Genomic DNA, 17190 nt, shown 5'->3' on the forward strand with positions numbered 1-17190 from the left:
TCCCCGCCCGGGAGGGCGTCGGAAAGGCCCGCGGGGGTCGCTGGAGGCCCTCCAGCGACCCCCGCGGGCCTTTCCGACGCCCTCCCGGACCTCTAGCATTCCCCCCCGTTCTCCTCCGCCCGGGGGGCCGTCGGAAAGCCCCGCGGTGGTCGCTGGAGGCCCTCCAGCGACCACCGCGGGCCTTTCCGACGCCCTCCTGGGCCTCTAGCATTCCCCCCCCTTCTTCTCCGCCCAGGGGGGCGTCGGAAAGGCCCGCGGTGGTCGCTGGAGGCCCTCCAGCGACCACCGCGGGCCTTTCCGACGCCCTCCCGGGCCTCTAGCATTCCCCCCCCCGTTCTCCTCCGCCCGGGGGGCCGTCGGAAAGGCCCGCGGTGGTCGCTGGAGGCCCTCCAGCGACCACCGCGGGCCTTTCCGACGCCCTCCCGGGCCTCTAGCATTCCCCCCCTTCTTCTCCGCCCGGGGGGGCGTCGGAAAGGCCCGCGGTGGTCGCTGGAGGCCCTCCAGCGACCACCGCGGGCCTTTCCGACGCCCTCCCGGGCCTCTAGCATTCCCCCCCCTTCTCCTCCGCCCGGGGGGGCTTCGGAAAGGCCCGCGGTGGTCGCTGGAGGCCCTCCAGCGACCACCGCGGGCCTTTCCGACGCCCTCCCGGGCCTCTAGCATTCCCCCCCCGTTCTCCTCCGCCCGGGGGGGGGCGTCGGAAAGGCCTCTCCGCCGCCGCTGCCGGACTCGCCGCCGCCGCCGGACTAGCCGCAGGTAAGGGGGCCGGGGGGGGGGGCTGGCGGGAGGGGGTGGCCTTCCTTCCTTCCCTCCCTCCTTTCTTCCTTCCTTCCTTCCCTCCCTCCCTCCTTTCTTCCTTCCCTCCTTCCTTTCTTCCTTCCTTCCCTCCTTTCTTCCTTCCTTCCTTCCTCCCTCCCTCCCTCCCTCCCTTCCTTCCTTCCTTTCTCCCTTCCTTCCTTCCCTCCCTCCCTCCCTCCCTCCTTATGTTCTTATGTGACGCAGAGTGTTGGACTGGAGGGGCCACTGGCCTGATCCAACAGGGCTTCTCTTATGTTCTTATGTGACCCAGAGTGTTGGACTGGATGGGCCACTGGCCTGATCCAACAGGGCTTCTCTTATGTTCTTATGTGACCCAGAGTGTTGGACTGGATGGGCCACTGGCCTGATCCAACATGGCTTCTCTTATGTTCTTATGTGACACAGAGTGTTGGACTGGATGGGCCACTGGCCTGATCCAACAGGGCTTCTCTTATGTTCTTATGTGACGCAGAGTGTTGGACTGGATGGGCCACTGGCCTGATCCAACAGGGCTTCTCTTATGTTCTTATGTGACGCAGAGTGTTGGACTGGATGGGCCACTGGCCTGATCCAACAGGGCTTCTCTTATGTTCTTATGTGACGCAGAGTGTTGGACTGGATGGGCCACTGGCCTGATCCAACAGGGCTTCTCTTATGTTCTTATGTGACGCAGAGTGTTGGACTGGATGGGCCACTGGCCTGATCCAACAGGGCTTCTCTTATGTGACAATACTGACTTTGGTGGACCCAAGCACTGATTCAGTGTAAGGGAGCTTTGTGTTTGTGACTGGAGTAGACAATACTGACTTTGGTGGACCCAAGCACTGATTCAGTGTAAGGAAGCTTTGTGTTTGTGTCTTCTAGTGCAATTTTGTTCTCAGATCCTGTATTTACTTCATCAGTATATGGGATAAGGCACTTTCTCAACTGTGCTGCATAATGCAGCCTATTTATTTTGTCCTGTTGGCTCTATCTGCGCCACCTTCATCACTTTCGGGGTGTGGATCCCCCAGTGGAGTGGTCTCTCGACTCCCTCCGCCGGCTGTTTCTGATAGCCCTGCGCCCCCTCTTTCATTTGATATGTGTCCCGTGCGGGTGCCACCCTCCCGCCAGGAGATGCCGCAAAATGAGCCCCCTTGAGGCTTATGGCGGCAGGGCTCGGGGGAAGCGAGCTAGACTGCTTCTTTTGAGGGGTTATAGAGTGTTTCGAGCCCGTCCCTGTGGCATCGGTCCCATCATTGTGGGGCCCAGGGGGCCGGCGCAGCGGCACGCCGAAGCAGCCTGTCGGTCACTTCCAGGTTCCTGTCCTGCATCTCGACCGGTGTTATTAGTGACAGGCTGCTTCGGCGTGCCGCTGCGCCGGCCCCCTGGGTCCCACAACGATGGGACCGATGCCACAGGGACGGGCTCGAAACACTCTATAACCCCTCAAAAGAACAGCAGTCTAGCTCGCTTCCCCCGAGCCCTGCCGCCATAAGCCTCAAGGGGGCTCATTTTGCGGCATCTCCCGGCGGGAGGGTGGCACCCGCACGGGACACATATCAAATGAAAGAGGGGGCGCAGGGCTATCAGAAACAGTCGGCGGAGGGAGTCGGGAGACCACCCCACTGGGGGATCCACACCCCGAAAGTGATGAAGGTGGCTCAGATAGAGCCAACAGGACAAAATAAATAGGCTGCATTATGCAGCACAGTTGAGAAAGTGCCTTATCCCATATACTGATGAAGTATATACAGGATTTGAGAACAAAATTGTTTCCGGCGGTGATATTTGGGGGATTTTTGGGGACGTCACAGGAAGTGCTGTGAAGTCACTTCCTGTTTCCGGCAGTGGCATTTGGGGGAAATGATGTCATTTGGGGGAAATGATGTCACAGGAAGTGATGTCACTTCCCGTTTCCGGCAGGTGACGCGGGGGGAAATGATGTCACAGGAAGTGACGTCACTTCCTGTTTCCGGCTTCGCGCGCGCGCGCACCCCTACCCACCCACCCCCCCCCAGTGTCCCTGGCTGGCCTTCAGACATTATGGTCACCCTACTTTCTTGTGATTAAATTGGATTTGTCTGACAAAAAATGAATGCAGTTTCCAAAGGTGAATTTAATTGTACTCTCTCTCCTTTCTAAATGTCTGTATAGCCATAAGTATTCTTTGCTTTCACACATGCTATATAATGCTGTTTCAATCCACTTTAGCCATAATTTGCAAATGGATTTTGCCATGTCAAAAAGTAATTGTTGTTTAGTGTGTGAAAACACCCAAAGCTGATTGACATATTTTCCCAAGCTACCAAAAGAATTTATGAAAATAAGCTTCTACAACATTTTGTCTGTCAAATGAATTATAGACTGTTTTAACAACTTTTACCTCAGCCTTTCCCATTTCTGACTACACTCTTACAATCCCTGCCTGCTAATTAAAATCTTTATTTTTGTTTACTGTTTCTCCATCCCCAGTGCCATTTTAAGGGACAGACCAAGAGAGCTCCTGTTTCTTCTAACAAATTCCTTGGCTGGGCAAAAAGCCAAAATAGATCCTGTCACAGGGTAGGAAAATCTGGTTTATTAAACAGTAAATATTTCCATGCTACAGGAGCTAGGTCAGTCACAGAGGATAGCTAAGAATTTTGGCTGGAAAAATCTGCCTCAGAGTAAGGAAATAACAAGCGTCTGTCATATCTCACTAGATTGCTGTTGTCAACATTAAGTGGAGGAGGGGGAACAATGCAGAAAGCTACTCTGAGTCCCCAATCAGGGAGAAAAATTAAATATAAATAAAACAAATATTTGTTTAATATCTAATTCCAGAATTTAAAGATCACCTGCAAGTCTACCACTTCATTAATTTTTTTAACTGTTCATATGTACAACATAACATAAAATCCAAACATACTCCAATAAAACAGTTATAAATTACATTACTCATCAGATGAGACACTCTTAGGGCTGCCAGATTCATGCTAAGAATCTCCTGGAGATTCGGGCATGGAGCCTAGGGAGGAGAGGAACCTCCGTGTTGTACAATGCCATAGAGCAGGGGTGTCAAACTCGTTTGTTATGAGAGCCAAATCTAACATAAATGAGACCTTGTCGGGCCAGGGCACAGCATGATGGGCTGGGCCATGTGTGTACCTATTTAAGATAAGACAGCAGAGATATAATCTTTATAAAGGACACAAACACAATTAAAGATTTTTTTAAAAAAAAGAAACTTAAAACATTAGCACTCACCCTGCTTTAAATTCTATAGGGTGCACTGCTGGCTGTGATCCCTGGTGTTCATTTTATGCATGGAATCTTTCATTGTTTATTTGAATCCTGTGTAGTTGCTATCAATACACATCCCTGTGATTCCCTATACCAATCAGCAAGGTTACTAAATAGGCCTGTTCTGTCTCAACACTTTTATTTGCCATCTCTGCTGAATTCTTGAAAAGGCCAGTTCAAGCTAATCCTAATCAATAACCTCTCATTGATAGTTATTTGTAGATGATACTGCTCTTGTGCTAATGAATTGTAGGCAATCACTGAATGATTGAAATTATTTTTAAAATGGGAAGTTAACAATCAAGATAAGCCTGAGTGTTTGCATTACTGACACAATAAATGCAAGTAAAATACCCCACCAACTTGAACAAACCTCATTCTACTTTGAGTGGAAATGGATTTATGTTGCCCTGACCAAGATAGCTCAAGCTAGCCTAATCTCCTCGGATAGCTGAAACTAAGCAAGGTTGGGCCCTGGTCAGTACTTAGATGGGAGACCACCCATTAACACTTAGGGATGCCAGCCTCTAAGAATGGGCCTGGAGATCCACTAGAATTACAGCTCATCTTCAGATTACAGAGATCAATTCCCCTGCAGAAAATGGATGCTTTGGAGGGTGAACTCTTATGGCACTGTATGCCACTGAGGTTCTTGTGCTCCCCAGGCTCCATTCCCAAATCTCCAGGAGTTCCTCATTCTGGATCTGGCAACCCTATCCCCTGTCAATGACTGGGGACCTGGCAATCCTAAATGAAGTCGAGGGTTGCTCTGCAGAGGCAGGCAATGGCAAAACCACATCTGTTCACTTTCTTGTCTTGAAAAATCTCCAGGGTCACTCTGCTCAGAACCTACTTCTGATCCCTCCCTAGCTCAAAAGATGTCTGGCTGTCCTTGACTAGCCAGGACCTTTTCAGACATGGCTCCCACCTGGTGGAACTCTCTGCCGAATAACATCTGCACCCTGCAAGATCTGGTGCAATTCCGCCAGGCTTTTGGTTGAGGACAGCAAGGGGTACCATCCTATCAGGCACTCCCTCCCCCCACTCCATTCTGCTTTTTTCACTCCATCTATTTGCGAGACAGTAATGCAATTTATAAATTTATTTTAGTGCCATCTGAATTTTTAAAAGCTATTTTAATTTTTTGGACTTTAAATTGTATAGATTTTTGGTGGTTAACCGCCCTGAGCTCTGTGAACTCAGAGAAGGGGGGGGGGGGGTTGTAAATACAATAAATAAATAAGTCGGCTGTGACTTGAAGCCACTTTTCACCCTCACGCCACCACCTTCATTGAGCAACTTAATTGAGAGCGCATCCTTATACATGCTGTGTGATGAAGGGCCTTTTCAATGCAGGGCTGGAAGGGGCCCAGCAACACAAGCACACGCGCAAGCAACATGCACAAAACGTGCGTGTGCTCCATTAACCCACCCCATCTTAGATCTGCACCGCGAGCTCCACGCACATTTCTAACCATACACGAGCGCACACACTCAGACGAATCGAAAGGCTGCAACCAGAACAATGCAGCTTCCTTCTCGCCAAGGAAAGCAAAGACTGCCAAAGGAGAACGCTCACTTAAGCCCTGCACATCCCACTCCGTCGTTCTCCTACTCCTCCCCTTCTGGCTCTCTCTAGTAAAGGAGCCTTGTAGGGGAAGAATGTCCCCACCCACCCCCACCTCTTCCTATCAGGATCCAACCCTCGCCCTCCCCCCTCTTTTCCTCTCCACTTGCTAGCTTGCAAGGGCGAAGCAGGAGCTCTTTGTCTCTGGCCCCCGGGACGTTCCAGAGACGACGAGGCGGCTGCCGTGAGCAAACCCCACCTCTTCCTCGAGGGGAAAAGCCTCCTCTCTCCTCCTCCTTCCGCAGGTGCAATAGAGCGCGGGGATCTGCGGGCCGGACCTCCGCACCCGCACCCCTACGGTCGGTAGGTGGCTGTCCTGGACTCCCTTCTTCTGCATGTCCCCTCTCTGCGCCCCCACCCCTTGTCTAGCACGCCTGCAAGGCAGAAGCTAATCTCGGGAACCGCTGACGGGGGGCGGTTGCAGTTCTGTGGCGATTACAATTGGGTGGGAAGGGGGGGGGGGGCTTAGTTGCAAATTGCAACCTCTCTTTTACCCCAGTCATTGCTGAGTGAGCTTCCCAGCTGCTTTGGCGGTCGATGCTGCTTCTCCCAAAGTTCTTCCCTCTTTTCATTTTTTAATGCCTTGTATTTGATCAGATTCGTTTATTCCTTTTGCACGGGCGCACAGAACACACGCACCCAAGAGGCGGCCTTATCTCGTTTTCTCAGGCTTGGGAAACCCCGGCTATCCTTCCTGCTTTACTGGCTGTTATTAAAGCTCACCAGACCTCGTTAGGGCGATGTCATGATTTGCAATCCACCATAAAGCATGATGCCCACCCCCCACGCTTCCTCCCTCCCTGCTCAGATCTCTCCACCACACTGCAGCAACACTGCTTTGACAACATCAGTAGAAAAGAGCCAGAGTCTGATAGCACCTTAAGAAATGTGGCAGGGTAGGCGCTTTCCTGAGTCACTGCATGCCCTATTTTTTGCTTTTACCTGCTTGTGGCGGGGGATACTCGCCAGTAGAGATGACAATGTGGCCCAAATGCTCTGTGGGTCCCTCGCTCTGATTTTTGCATCCTTCTGTTGCATCCATTCAAAACTGTGTTTTCTGTTGTGTTCCAATTTTCAGATTTTGATTCCAGCATAGTTATTTTAAAGAATCCTTTGTAATAATGTCAGAGGGTAGCTGAATTGGTTTGCCACTGCCAAGATTTTCAGACTTTTTGACAGTCACAGCTCCCTTGATAGCTGATGAAAGGAGTTTGACTTTTCAAAGCTTATAGCCAAAAACATTTTGTTGAACTGTGAAGCAGTACTGGACTCGAATCTAGCCATTCCTTGGTAATAATGTTTTTGTTCAGTTTGGGGGAGGGAGGGGAGCAGGCTAAGTGACAGAGATGAAGCCATGTGACCTGTATTGTTTCACTGGCAAAATCCCTTTCATGATGACCAGTGATGTGGGTGAGTGGGTTGCCAGGAGACATGGAGCATACCCACACAGGGTCCCTGCCAATGAGGAGCTAGCAACAGGATTTCCTCTTATTGCGTCCCCAAGTGATGGTTTTTATTTTTCCCGCAGGAGAGGACCGGCAGACATTCCCTAGTAAACTTCCTGCCCTAATGCTCCCTCCCCTTCAGTTAAGAATCAAGCGTGCTCTTCATGTATGTAGGATAGTTCCAGTTCAAGAGGACAGCATCTTTCAGGCTCCGCCTTGAAACTACCCTGACCTAAATGGCCCAGGCTAGCTTGATCTTGTCAAATCTCAGAAGCTTTGGCCTGGTTAGTAACTTGGATGGGAGACCGCCAAGGAAGTCCAGGATTGGTACACAGAGGCAGGCCATAGCAAACCACCTCTGAATGTCTTTTGGCTTTAAAACCCTGTGGGGTCATCATAAAAACATAGGAAGATCACTTGGTGGAACAGACCGGTGGCCCATCATAATCCAGCATCCAGCCTTGCACAGTGGCCACCCATTTCCTCTGAAGGTCCAACAACAGGGCATAGAGGCCAAAGACTTATTCTGATGTTGCCTCTATAGCACTGGGGTTCAGAGCTTTACTGCATCCAAACATAGACGTTCTTCTCAGTCACCACTCACGATGGCAAGCAATCACTGAGGGTGTTTTCGCACTCACGTTTTACTGGCGCCACGACCCTCCTGACGCCGGCGAATCTGCATGGATTTCGCAACAGAAGCGCCGGCGCTCCCAGAAGCGCCGGCGCTTTCCGTCGCTAAGTCAGCGCAAACGTTTTCCTGCATCTTTGCGATTTCCGTTTGCGCTGGCTTAGCGACGGAAGTAGCCGGCGCTTCTGGGAGCGCCGGAGCTTCTGTTGCGAAATCCATGCAGATTCGCCGGCGTCAGGATGGTCGTGGCGCCAGTAAAACGTGAGTGCGAAAACGGCCTGATAGACCTATCCTCTATGAATTTGTCTAATCTCCTTTTAAAGCCATCTATGCCTGTGGGCATCGCTATATCCTCCAGCAGCGAATTCCACATTTTAATCACTCGCTGTATGAAGAAGTAATTCCTTTTGTCCATCCTGAATTTACTGCCCATCAGCTTAATTGGATGCTCTTGAGTTCTAGTATGGTGGAACCTGATGGTACTTTCCACCTACAGGATCAGTGTCAATTTACCCCAAGATGAGGCAACTGCCAGACCCAGGGCTTCTGATGAGGCCCACTTCTGCCCCCCCCCCCCCCGCTGTTTCTGCACCTGCTCACTTTTTAGTGCTTCACCACTAGTGAATCCAGCTGCATGCACTATGCAGTGCCATCAAAGAAAAGGCTGTGGACAGCTGGTTGTAACGTAGGCAGTGGGTGAGCTGGTGAGCAGGGTAGAGACCCATGGGTGAGTGGGCACAAAGGGACCCCCAGGAACTCTCTGTACAGGGCTCCCCAAAATCTGAAATCTGGCCCTGCAGCTCCAGACCAGCAAATGGCTCACCATCTAAATAGCATTGTGATTCTCATTTTGCAGTTGGCGTGCCCTTCCCTCCCAGTCCCTTGCATACACCCTGATCCTCAACATCCAGAGTTTGCCTGCCATCCTGGGTTCAGAATGTGATGAAATATTGGAGAAAAGCTTTTATTGCAAGAGATGCTCATTGCTTATATTATGTGCATGCCTTTTCCTTTCTGTTTATGTCATGGGTCAGTTGCCAAGCTGCAGTGCTGGATGGAGAAAAGAATTTCCCTTTCCCCATACACTTCAGTGGCTCCCTGAATGTGGAAACTCTTTAAATATACATACAAACTCATCAAACCATGATGTGCTGGGTATCGATTGCAGTCTTCTTGGAAAAGAGGTTTCTGCTTCTCTGTGTACAATCTATAGAACTAATATGTAATTCTTGGATATGATGGAGGAAGGGTGTGTGTGGAAGTGGAATAGCCCCCCCACTCCTTGTGAAAAGTTATTCCAAGAGGATTTGACCTCTGGCCAGATAAATGTTTCCAGGCTTCCTTGTGTGTAAAGTGCCATCAAGTTGCAGCGAACTTATGAACTTCAGCAAGGTGCTTTCAAGGCAAGTGAGAAGCAAAGGTGATTTGTCATGGCCTTCCTCTGAAGTCCTTTGGAGGTCTCCCATCCAAGTGCTGACCAGGGTGGACCATGCTTAACTTCTAACATCTAATAAAATCTGGCTATACTAGGGGTATCAAACATGTGGCCTGGGGGCTCCTGTCAGACCCCTGAGCAACTGGCTGTTGTCTGCTTTCCTAGATTGTGTGGAAGAGATACAAAGAAGGCACCTTTAAGATCAAGTGCTAAATGTTTTAAGCATGTTTTATTTTAATTTTTTAAAATCTTTGTGTTTGTATCTTTTATAAAGTTTATATCTCTGCTACCTGGCATTATATTTTATGACGCTCATGGCCCAGCCTGACAAGGTCGCATGTATGTCGTATCTGTCCTTCATAACAAATGAGTTTGACACCCCTGGGCTATACTATGCCAACTTTCCTCCCCAGAATTCTTGTCAGAAAACATAAACTTAAAAATCAGCATTTGTTTAGTGGTATAGCCTGAGTTTCTCAATGTTCCTTGCCATAAAAGATGGTTTAGTGTGTTCTGTCCTATCTGAAGGACCTAGCTAAATTATATTATTGAACCATATGAAATTGTATCCTGGTCCCAAAGACTGTGTAGCTTGGTGGTAGAGCATCTGCTTGGCGTGCAGAATCCCCAGCATTTCCAGTTAATAAGGACAAGACAGAAGGTAATGTGAAAGATCTTTGCCTTTGACCTTGAGGAGCCCCTGCCAGTCTGAGTAGACAATACTGACTCTTTATATAAATAACGAGTGGTTCATACATGCATTCCATATCACTGTGGCTATAATAGCTGACTCATACATGTGAGTAGGGTAAAACAGAGACCTTGATTAGCTCCAAAAACACAATTCTTTCTCAGTTCACCCTCTGAGCTACTAGTCCTCAGGGGGCTGGTCCACACATGCATGCACATTTTTGGATTTCCCTGTATTTGTTGACAAGCTGTGGAATGTAAAAACTATGGCTTTCAGCTTAGAGGTCAGGAACCAAAAATGGTCACAACTCTCGTACAATGAGCTATGAGGCTGGCAAAGTGAAATACGGGCTGCTCAATAATGCTATGTATATGGCGGACCATCTCCTTCCATATGTCCCTGTGTGCCAACTATGGTCATCAGGCAACCCTCTGTTAGCTGTCTCATCACTTTGGGTGGTCCACTTGCAGAGCATAGGTCTTTTCATGGAATCGTAGAGGTGGAAGGGGTCATACAGGCCATCTAGTCCAACCCCCTGCTCAGTGCAGGAGCAGCCTACTACATCCCTGACAAGTGTTTGTCCAGCTGTGCATCCTGGTGCAGTTTTCATTGTGGCTCCAGGTCTGTGGAGTGGACTCTGTGAAGAGGTAAGGGGTGATATCTCCTTAGAGATCTTCAGGAGGCGCACTGCAAGATCTGCCTATTTGCTGCGGCTTTTGAGAGAGTTTGACTCGGCAATTGCATCTTTTGGGGAGGGGCACTGTGGCTTGGTGTTTTATCTTACGTTAGCAGGGGGTGTCTTAACTAATATTATAAGTCATCTTGAACCAAGAAGAAAAACAGGATATACATATTTTAATAAATAAATAAATGCTTGTGTGTTCTAAAAATGAAAATCATAAATCTGTTCAGTGTCCAATGATGGAAGATTTTTGTGTTCTTTATAAGGGGAGGGGGAAAGTGTTGTGAGGTTAGAGGAAAGTAGAGGAAATTTAGAAGTGGATCCACTTCAAGAAGTCTGAGAACCACTGAGCTAACTCCACCAAAAAAACATGGTTTGATATGAAAGTGGTGGTGGTGGTGGTGTATTTGTGATTGCCCTCTGGTATGTACTGATCATCACAGGATGCTGTATTAATCAAACATTAGGTATTTGTGCGTAAACCAGCCTTTAATGTATAGTAATTGATTGCACATAAATTGTTATGTATCTACATGTATGAATCAGCCCCAAAATGTTGAAAAACCTAATTATATACACAGATGTGTGAACCACCTGAGACTCTTGCTGGATCAGCCAAAAGATAGTTAAGAACATAGGAAGAGCCCCACTGGATCAGACCAATAGGCTATCTAGCCCAGCATTCTGTTTCACGTAGAGGCCAACCTGTTCCTTTGGGGAGCCAACAACGGGGCAGAGAGGCTAAGGCCTTCCACTGATGTGGCCTCCTGGGTCTGGGATTCAGAGGCTTAGTGCCCCTGAATGTGGAGGTTCCCCTCAGCCATGATGGCTTAGTAGCCATTGATAGACATATTCTCCATGAATCTGTCTAATCTCCTTTTAAAGCTGTTTGCTCCTTTGGCCATTACTGCATCCTCTGGCAGCAAATTCCACATTTTAATCACTCTGTGTAAAGTAGCTCTTTCCTCTTTTGCAACAGTCCTTCCCTCCCAGCCCCAAATAATGTCTGTCCTTGTTTTATACCTTCTCCAGTGCATATGGCCTTGTCCATTCCAGATGCCTAGTTTTCACCCTTCTTTGGTTTTAGGCATGATTTGAGAGCCCTGGAATTATTTCATACTACATAATCTATACTTGTAAATTGCAATCATTTTTAGTTCTCCTCTCTACTGTTTTAAGGCACTTTTTCTGTTGCCCAGGTTTCTCTAAGAATTAGGGACATTCACCAATTAAGAAAATTTAGTTGAATAATTCTTTGTCATTTGATTAAGTGTATTTAAATAAATGCATGCATTACCAAAAATTCCGTATCAGCGTGTGAACCAGTCATTGTGAACAACGTGGCATTTTCCCCTTGTAGTTCAAGTGCAGGCTTTCACATGTGTGTGCATTAGAGACAAACTATCCCTATCCTGCCTGGAGATTCAGCTGCTGGAGACCTGGGGGTGCAGGGTAAGGCTGAATCCCTGAACTATATCAGCTAGAGCAAGGGTGTCAAACTCATTTTGTTATAAGGGTCAAATCTGACATAAATGAGATCTTGTCAGGCCAGGCTGGGCCATGTGTGTTTCCTATTTAAGATTAGAAAGCAGAGATATAAACTTTACAAAGGATACAGATAAACACAATTAAATACTTAAAAAAAAAATTAAAACATGTTTAAAACATCACTCGTTGGTCTTAAGGTGCTTTCTTTGTATTTCTCCTGTGGGATCCAGGGAACTGGGCAAAGGGAGCTCTGGTTCTTTCCCTCCCTCCCCAGGGGACCAGGAGGAGGAGGAGCCTCAGCCAATAGATGGAAGAGAGGCTTGGCTCAGTAGCTCTGCTGTGCAGTTGAGACAGCCTGGAAAAACAAGCTCTGCCTCCTCCCTTCCTTCCCAAGGGAGGAGCCTCAGCTAATTGAGAAAATATAGGCTTTGCTCTATAGCTCCCATGCGATTGAGCAAGCCTTGCAAAGCAAGCTGTTATGCAGAAGGAATCGAGAGAGGGAGAAGGAAGCAGATGGCAGCCAGTTGCTCAGGAGCCTGATAGGAGCCCTCTGGGGGCCTGACTTGGCCTCCGGGCCACATGTTTGATACCCTGAACTAGAGTGTCAGACTAGGATCTGGGAAACCCAGGTTCAAATCCCCACTCTGCCATGGAAGCTTTTGGGGTAGCCTTGGGCCAGTCACATTCTGTCAGCCCAACATACCTCATAGGGTTACTGTGAGGATAGAATGGAGGAGAGAATGACAATGTAAGCCACTTTGGTCTCCATTGGAGAGAGAGACACGAGATGCAAATAAACTGAATAAAAAACCTGTAGCAATTCATATGAATATAACTAGAAGAATGGATCACCTGAAAGGCAAAAACAGGGAGACTCGCTTACTGGCAAATAGAAACTGCCTCTGATAAATATGGGCAGCTGAAGCATAGAAAGATAAATACAGATCATTTTATTCAGTGCTTAATACTATTGCAAGAATGGGGAATTAAAAAAGACAATGTTGCCAGCAGCTGTTTTTCAAGCCAGGTGGGAATTTAGCTTTGCAAGGCAGTGGAAGGCTGGGGGAAATCTCTCTTTTTATTTAAAATATCCTTGCTTTGCCGTTCTCTTTCAGAGTTGCCTTAATGTTGGCATCACACTACAGTTGCCTTAATGTTGGCATCACACTACAGTGCCCTAGTTATCACTTCTAGCAAGCGGTGTTGTGATAGCACACTACAACAGGCAACAGAGGTGGTTTTACTGCATAGTTACTTCTTCAGCACTGCTGTTTGAGTTTTCCCCGAGATTGCTGGTTCAAAGCAGAGGACTTCCCAATGCTGTGCAGCTCTTCTGCTGCTAATTGTGTGCTGTGTTCTCAACTCCTCACTCCTGATGTTATAGCTCAGCTCCTCAACATGGATTTGTTTTATCTATTTTATACTCCATTTTTCTCCTCAGTGGGGACCCAAAGGAGCTTACAGCACTGTTATACCTCTTAACCCCTCCACAGAAATTAGGGTTGCCATCTGTCTGCTCCCAGCGGCCATTTGCCTGATAATCCACTCACACACTGTTTCAGATCATCCTAGTGGGGGAAAGTGGAGGGGGGAATTGCACCGAAACCCAGAAGTGGCAGGTAATATTCTAGGACGCCCTTCATATCTCTATGACCTTTACCACAGAGATTTGGACACTCCTTGAGAGATGCCTCAGAGGAATGTCACTTCCAGGTTCTGATGCAGTGTCTTCCCTGTTTTTTCTCACCATGACAATCAACCACACTGGAAGACCAACCCTGTGAGGATAAGTTAGACTGAGAGAGTATGACTGGGCCAAGGTCACCTGGATTCTGAGGCAGAGTAGTGAGTTGGACTTCGGTCTCTAACTAGTCAGACACTAACCACTATACCATGCCAAATGTTGCAGAACTTCGTGTGCTAGATCAAAAGCTTAACTCTTCAGAAGACCTTCACAGTTTTGTGAATGAGACATAAACTTTGCTAAATCTCAAATGTTAGGTATTTGAAATCTTGGTGCATGCATTCTGCATTTACATGCATTTATTTATATCCTGCATTTCTCCTCAGTTGGGATTGATAACAGTGGAACGTCATTCTTGCCTCTTCCATTTTTCTCATAACAACAACACTGTGAGATAGGCCAGACTGAGGTTGTGATTGCCCTAAGATTACCCAATGAGCTTCCACAATAGATGAGGGGATTTAGACTTGGGTCTCCCAAGGTCTTAGTCCACTCCTCTATCTACTACACTGCTGTATTCACTATACCATGCTGGCTCTTGAATGCTACCCTCTCAGCTTACATCTTAAAATGTGGCAATGTGCTTTTAATGTTTAGCAAACTCTTGGGAATTGGAACCAAAAGCAGTCAAGGATAGTTTGCCAAGGAGACCAGGCAACATGTGTCTTTCATCACTAGATAAGTAACAAGCACAGGGGCTGGAGCTAAATCTCTTGTCTTTTTGGATTTTGTAACGATTGTCAAGTTTGAGCACATGCTACATTCTTGAGTTGTAGCATATCTTACGTACTGTAACTAACACTCTGTCTTTTTGTCAAAGGTTGGCAGTATAGTGTTGATCTGCTGTAAAAGACCATATATGCTGCAGTACTTGGATGCTTCAAGGTGGGTTTAGTCCTTTGCATCAAATTTCCTGCTACTAATTAATGTATTTTGGATGCAAGTTAAACAGATAATGCAAGTGTGATTCTCTGGCAGAGTCACCCAAGTAATAGCTTGGTGCTGGCATACCTCAGGGGCTCAGTCTGCTTCTGGCTATCATGGGCACAGGAGGCATCACCTTTGAAATCTGTGCCACCTCAGGCAGGTCAGTGCAGAGGTTTGGCTCAGACCTGTTCAGTGGCAGCGCAGAAAAAGGAAACAGATGGGGCCATGGGAAGGATGGCCATATTTCTGCTGTAGCACCTCTGTTTGGAACACAGAAGGTCCCAGGTTCAATTCCTGGAATTTCCAGTTGAAAGGACCAGGTAGTAGATGATGTGAAAGAACTTTACTAGAGACCTTGGACAGTAGCTGCCAGCCTGAGTAGACAGTACTGACCTTGATGGACGAAGGGTCTGATCTATTATAAGGCAGCTTCATGTGTGGTCATTCATATGTAGGTATATCTTATCTGAGGCAATGAAAACTGCCCCTGATAAATATGGGCATGCTTTTTCAGTGAGACTGATATAAGTGTCCTGTTGCATTTGAGAATTTCAGAGTAGAAAGCTGTTGGGACCAAGATGGGACTTTGAGAGGCTGTACTCAGTTCTCAGCTTGGAAGCTCTTTTTTGGGGGGGGGTCAAACATACAGTTCTCAATAGCTTGCTTAGACTAGTTCCTTGACGGAGACCCAGTTCAAACTCAAGAAGCCACATGTATGCTGTTCTGAGATCTCTGAAATCACTGGAAGAGCTCATCTAGAGATTTGGAGTCTGTGGTTCAGATGAAGCTGAGTCCTGTCTATCCTTTCTATCCAATTCCAGTTAATAAACTGAAATTTAATTCTGATAAAGCAGAAGTGCTGTGGATTGGGTGTAAATGCAGTATGTTCTGAACAGAGTTATAGTCCTACTAAAACTGTAGTTTTGCAATTTGGGAGTGTTCCTCAATTTGTCTGTGTCCCTGGATGTGCAGAAGTGACAGGGAGTGCTTTGTACTAGTTTAAGTTGGTTCAGCAAGGGTGGCTGTTCTTGAAAAGACTGGGCCCCAATTACACACACTACGGTAACATCCAAGATTGACTACTGTAATGGGTTGTATGGGGCTGTCTTTGAAGGTGGGCTGGAAACTTTACCAGGTTCAGTATGGGGCAGTCAAATTGTAACCTGGGGCTCACTTGTTTGTTAAACCAACCCTCATAGACCATCTACAGTTCTACACTGGCTTTCAGTATGTTTCCATGGCCAATTGGGAGTTCTGTTTTTGACTTTCAAATAGGTCAGATCTAAATTTCCTGAAGGCTCTCTAAGGATACTCAGTTATTAGAACTTGTATTATCGTACAGGTGTGTTTGGTGGGGACCCATATGAAAGCAGCGGCCCCTAAATTGTGAAACCCCTTGCCCCATGAACTTTATTATGTCTCCTCATTATGGGCCTTCCAACAGGTTTTAAAGGCACATCTGCCCTGGGAGGCCTTAAATAGGATTTTATGTCATATTTTAGTCTTTGTGCTTTAAGTATTTTAACGTTTTATGGATTATGTTATGTTTTAACTAAAGCGACCCTGACAAAGTCTGTTTGGCTACCTAGAGAGGTAGTGAGCTCCCCCTCACCAGCAGTTTTTGAGCAGCCGCTGGACGAACACTTGTCAAAGATTGAACAGGGGGATGGACTAGGTGGCCTGTATGGCTCCTTCCAACTCTCTGATTTTGTGGAAGTCCTTTGAATGTATATATCTCCATCTCTGCTAGGCAGAGTGAGGATTTTACCATCTTAGAACATAAGAGAAGCCATGTTGGATCAGGCCAACGGCCCATCCAGTCCAACACTCTGTGTCACACAGTGGCAAAAAATTTTATATATACACACACACTGTGGCTAATAGCCACTGATGGACCTGTGCTCCATATTTTTATCTAAACCCCTCTTGAAGGTGGCTATACTTGTGGCCACCACCACCTCCTGTGGCAGTGAATTCCACATGTTAATCACCCTTTGGGTGAAGAAGTACTTCCTTTTATCCGTTTTAACCTGTCTGCTCAGCAATTTCATCGAATGCCCACGAGTTCTTGTATTGTGAGAAAGGGAGAAAAGTACTTCTTTCTCTACTTTCTCCATCCCATGCATTATCTTGTAAACCTCTATCATGTCACCCCGCAGTCGACGTTTCTCCATGCATTCATGGTGTCTTTTTAAAGACTAATTCAAGGGGAAAAGACTTGCCAAAGCTAATGTAATCTGAGGTGGCTTTTTCCATAGGCACAAAACTTGTAATCGAAAGCAGGCCTTTTAAAATATTGGGATTCCTGACCAAGCTTTTATTTTGTACAAAAATCACACATTCTCTCTCTGAGGGGAAGACATCTTGCTGGGAGTGCTTCCCGCCATCCATTCAGGGAGGCAGGATCAAATTAATTCAGCTTCCTGTTTCTGGCATGGGAGGCATTCTTCCCCTCAGTTCT

General features: G+C 47.3%; 1 protein-coding gene across 1 annotated transcript in view; it reads left to right on the forward strand.

Annotated features, from left to right (window-relative positions):
* Positions 1-5785: 5785 nt before the first annotated feature.
* Positions 5786-17190, forward strand: part of TMEM150C (transmembrane protein 150C) — a 45372-nt gene continuing 33967 nt past the window's right edge. The window contains exons 1-2 of the mRNA XM_060247129.1: positions 5786-5989; positions 14623-14687. Coding sequence (XP_060103112.1) covers positions 14678-14687 — 10 coding nt within the window. The 5' untranslated portion in view covers positions 5786-5989; positions 14623-14677. The remainder of the gene's footprint in view (positions 5990-14622; positions 14688-17190) is intronic.

The sequence above is a fragment of the Heteronotia binoei genome, chromosome 9 (assembly GCF_032191835.1).
Source record: "Heteronotia binoei isolate CCM8104 ecotype False Entrance Well chromosome 9, APGP_CSIRO_Hbin_v1, whole genome shotgun sequence".
NCBI classification, from domain to species: Eukaryota; Metazoa; Chordata; class Lepidosauria; order Squamata; family Gekkonidae; genus Heteronotia; species Heteronotia binoei.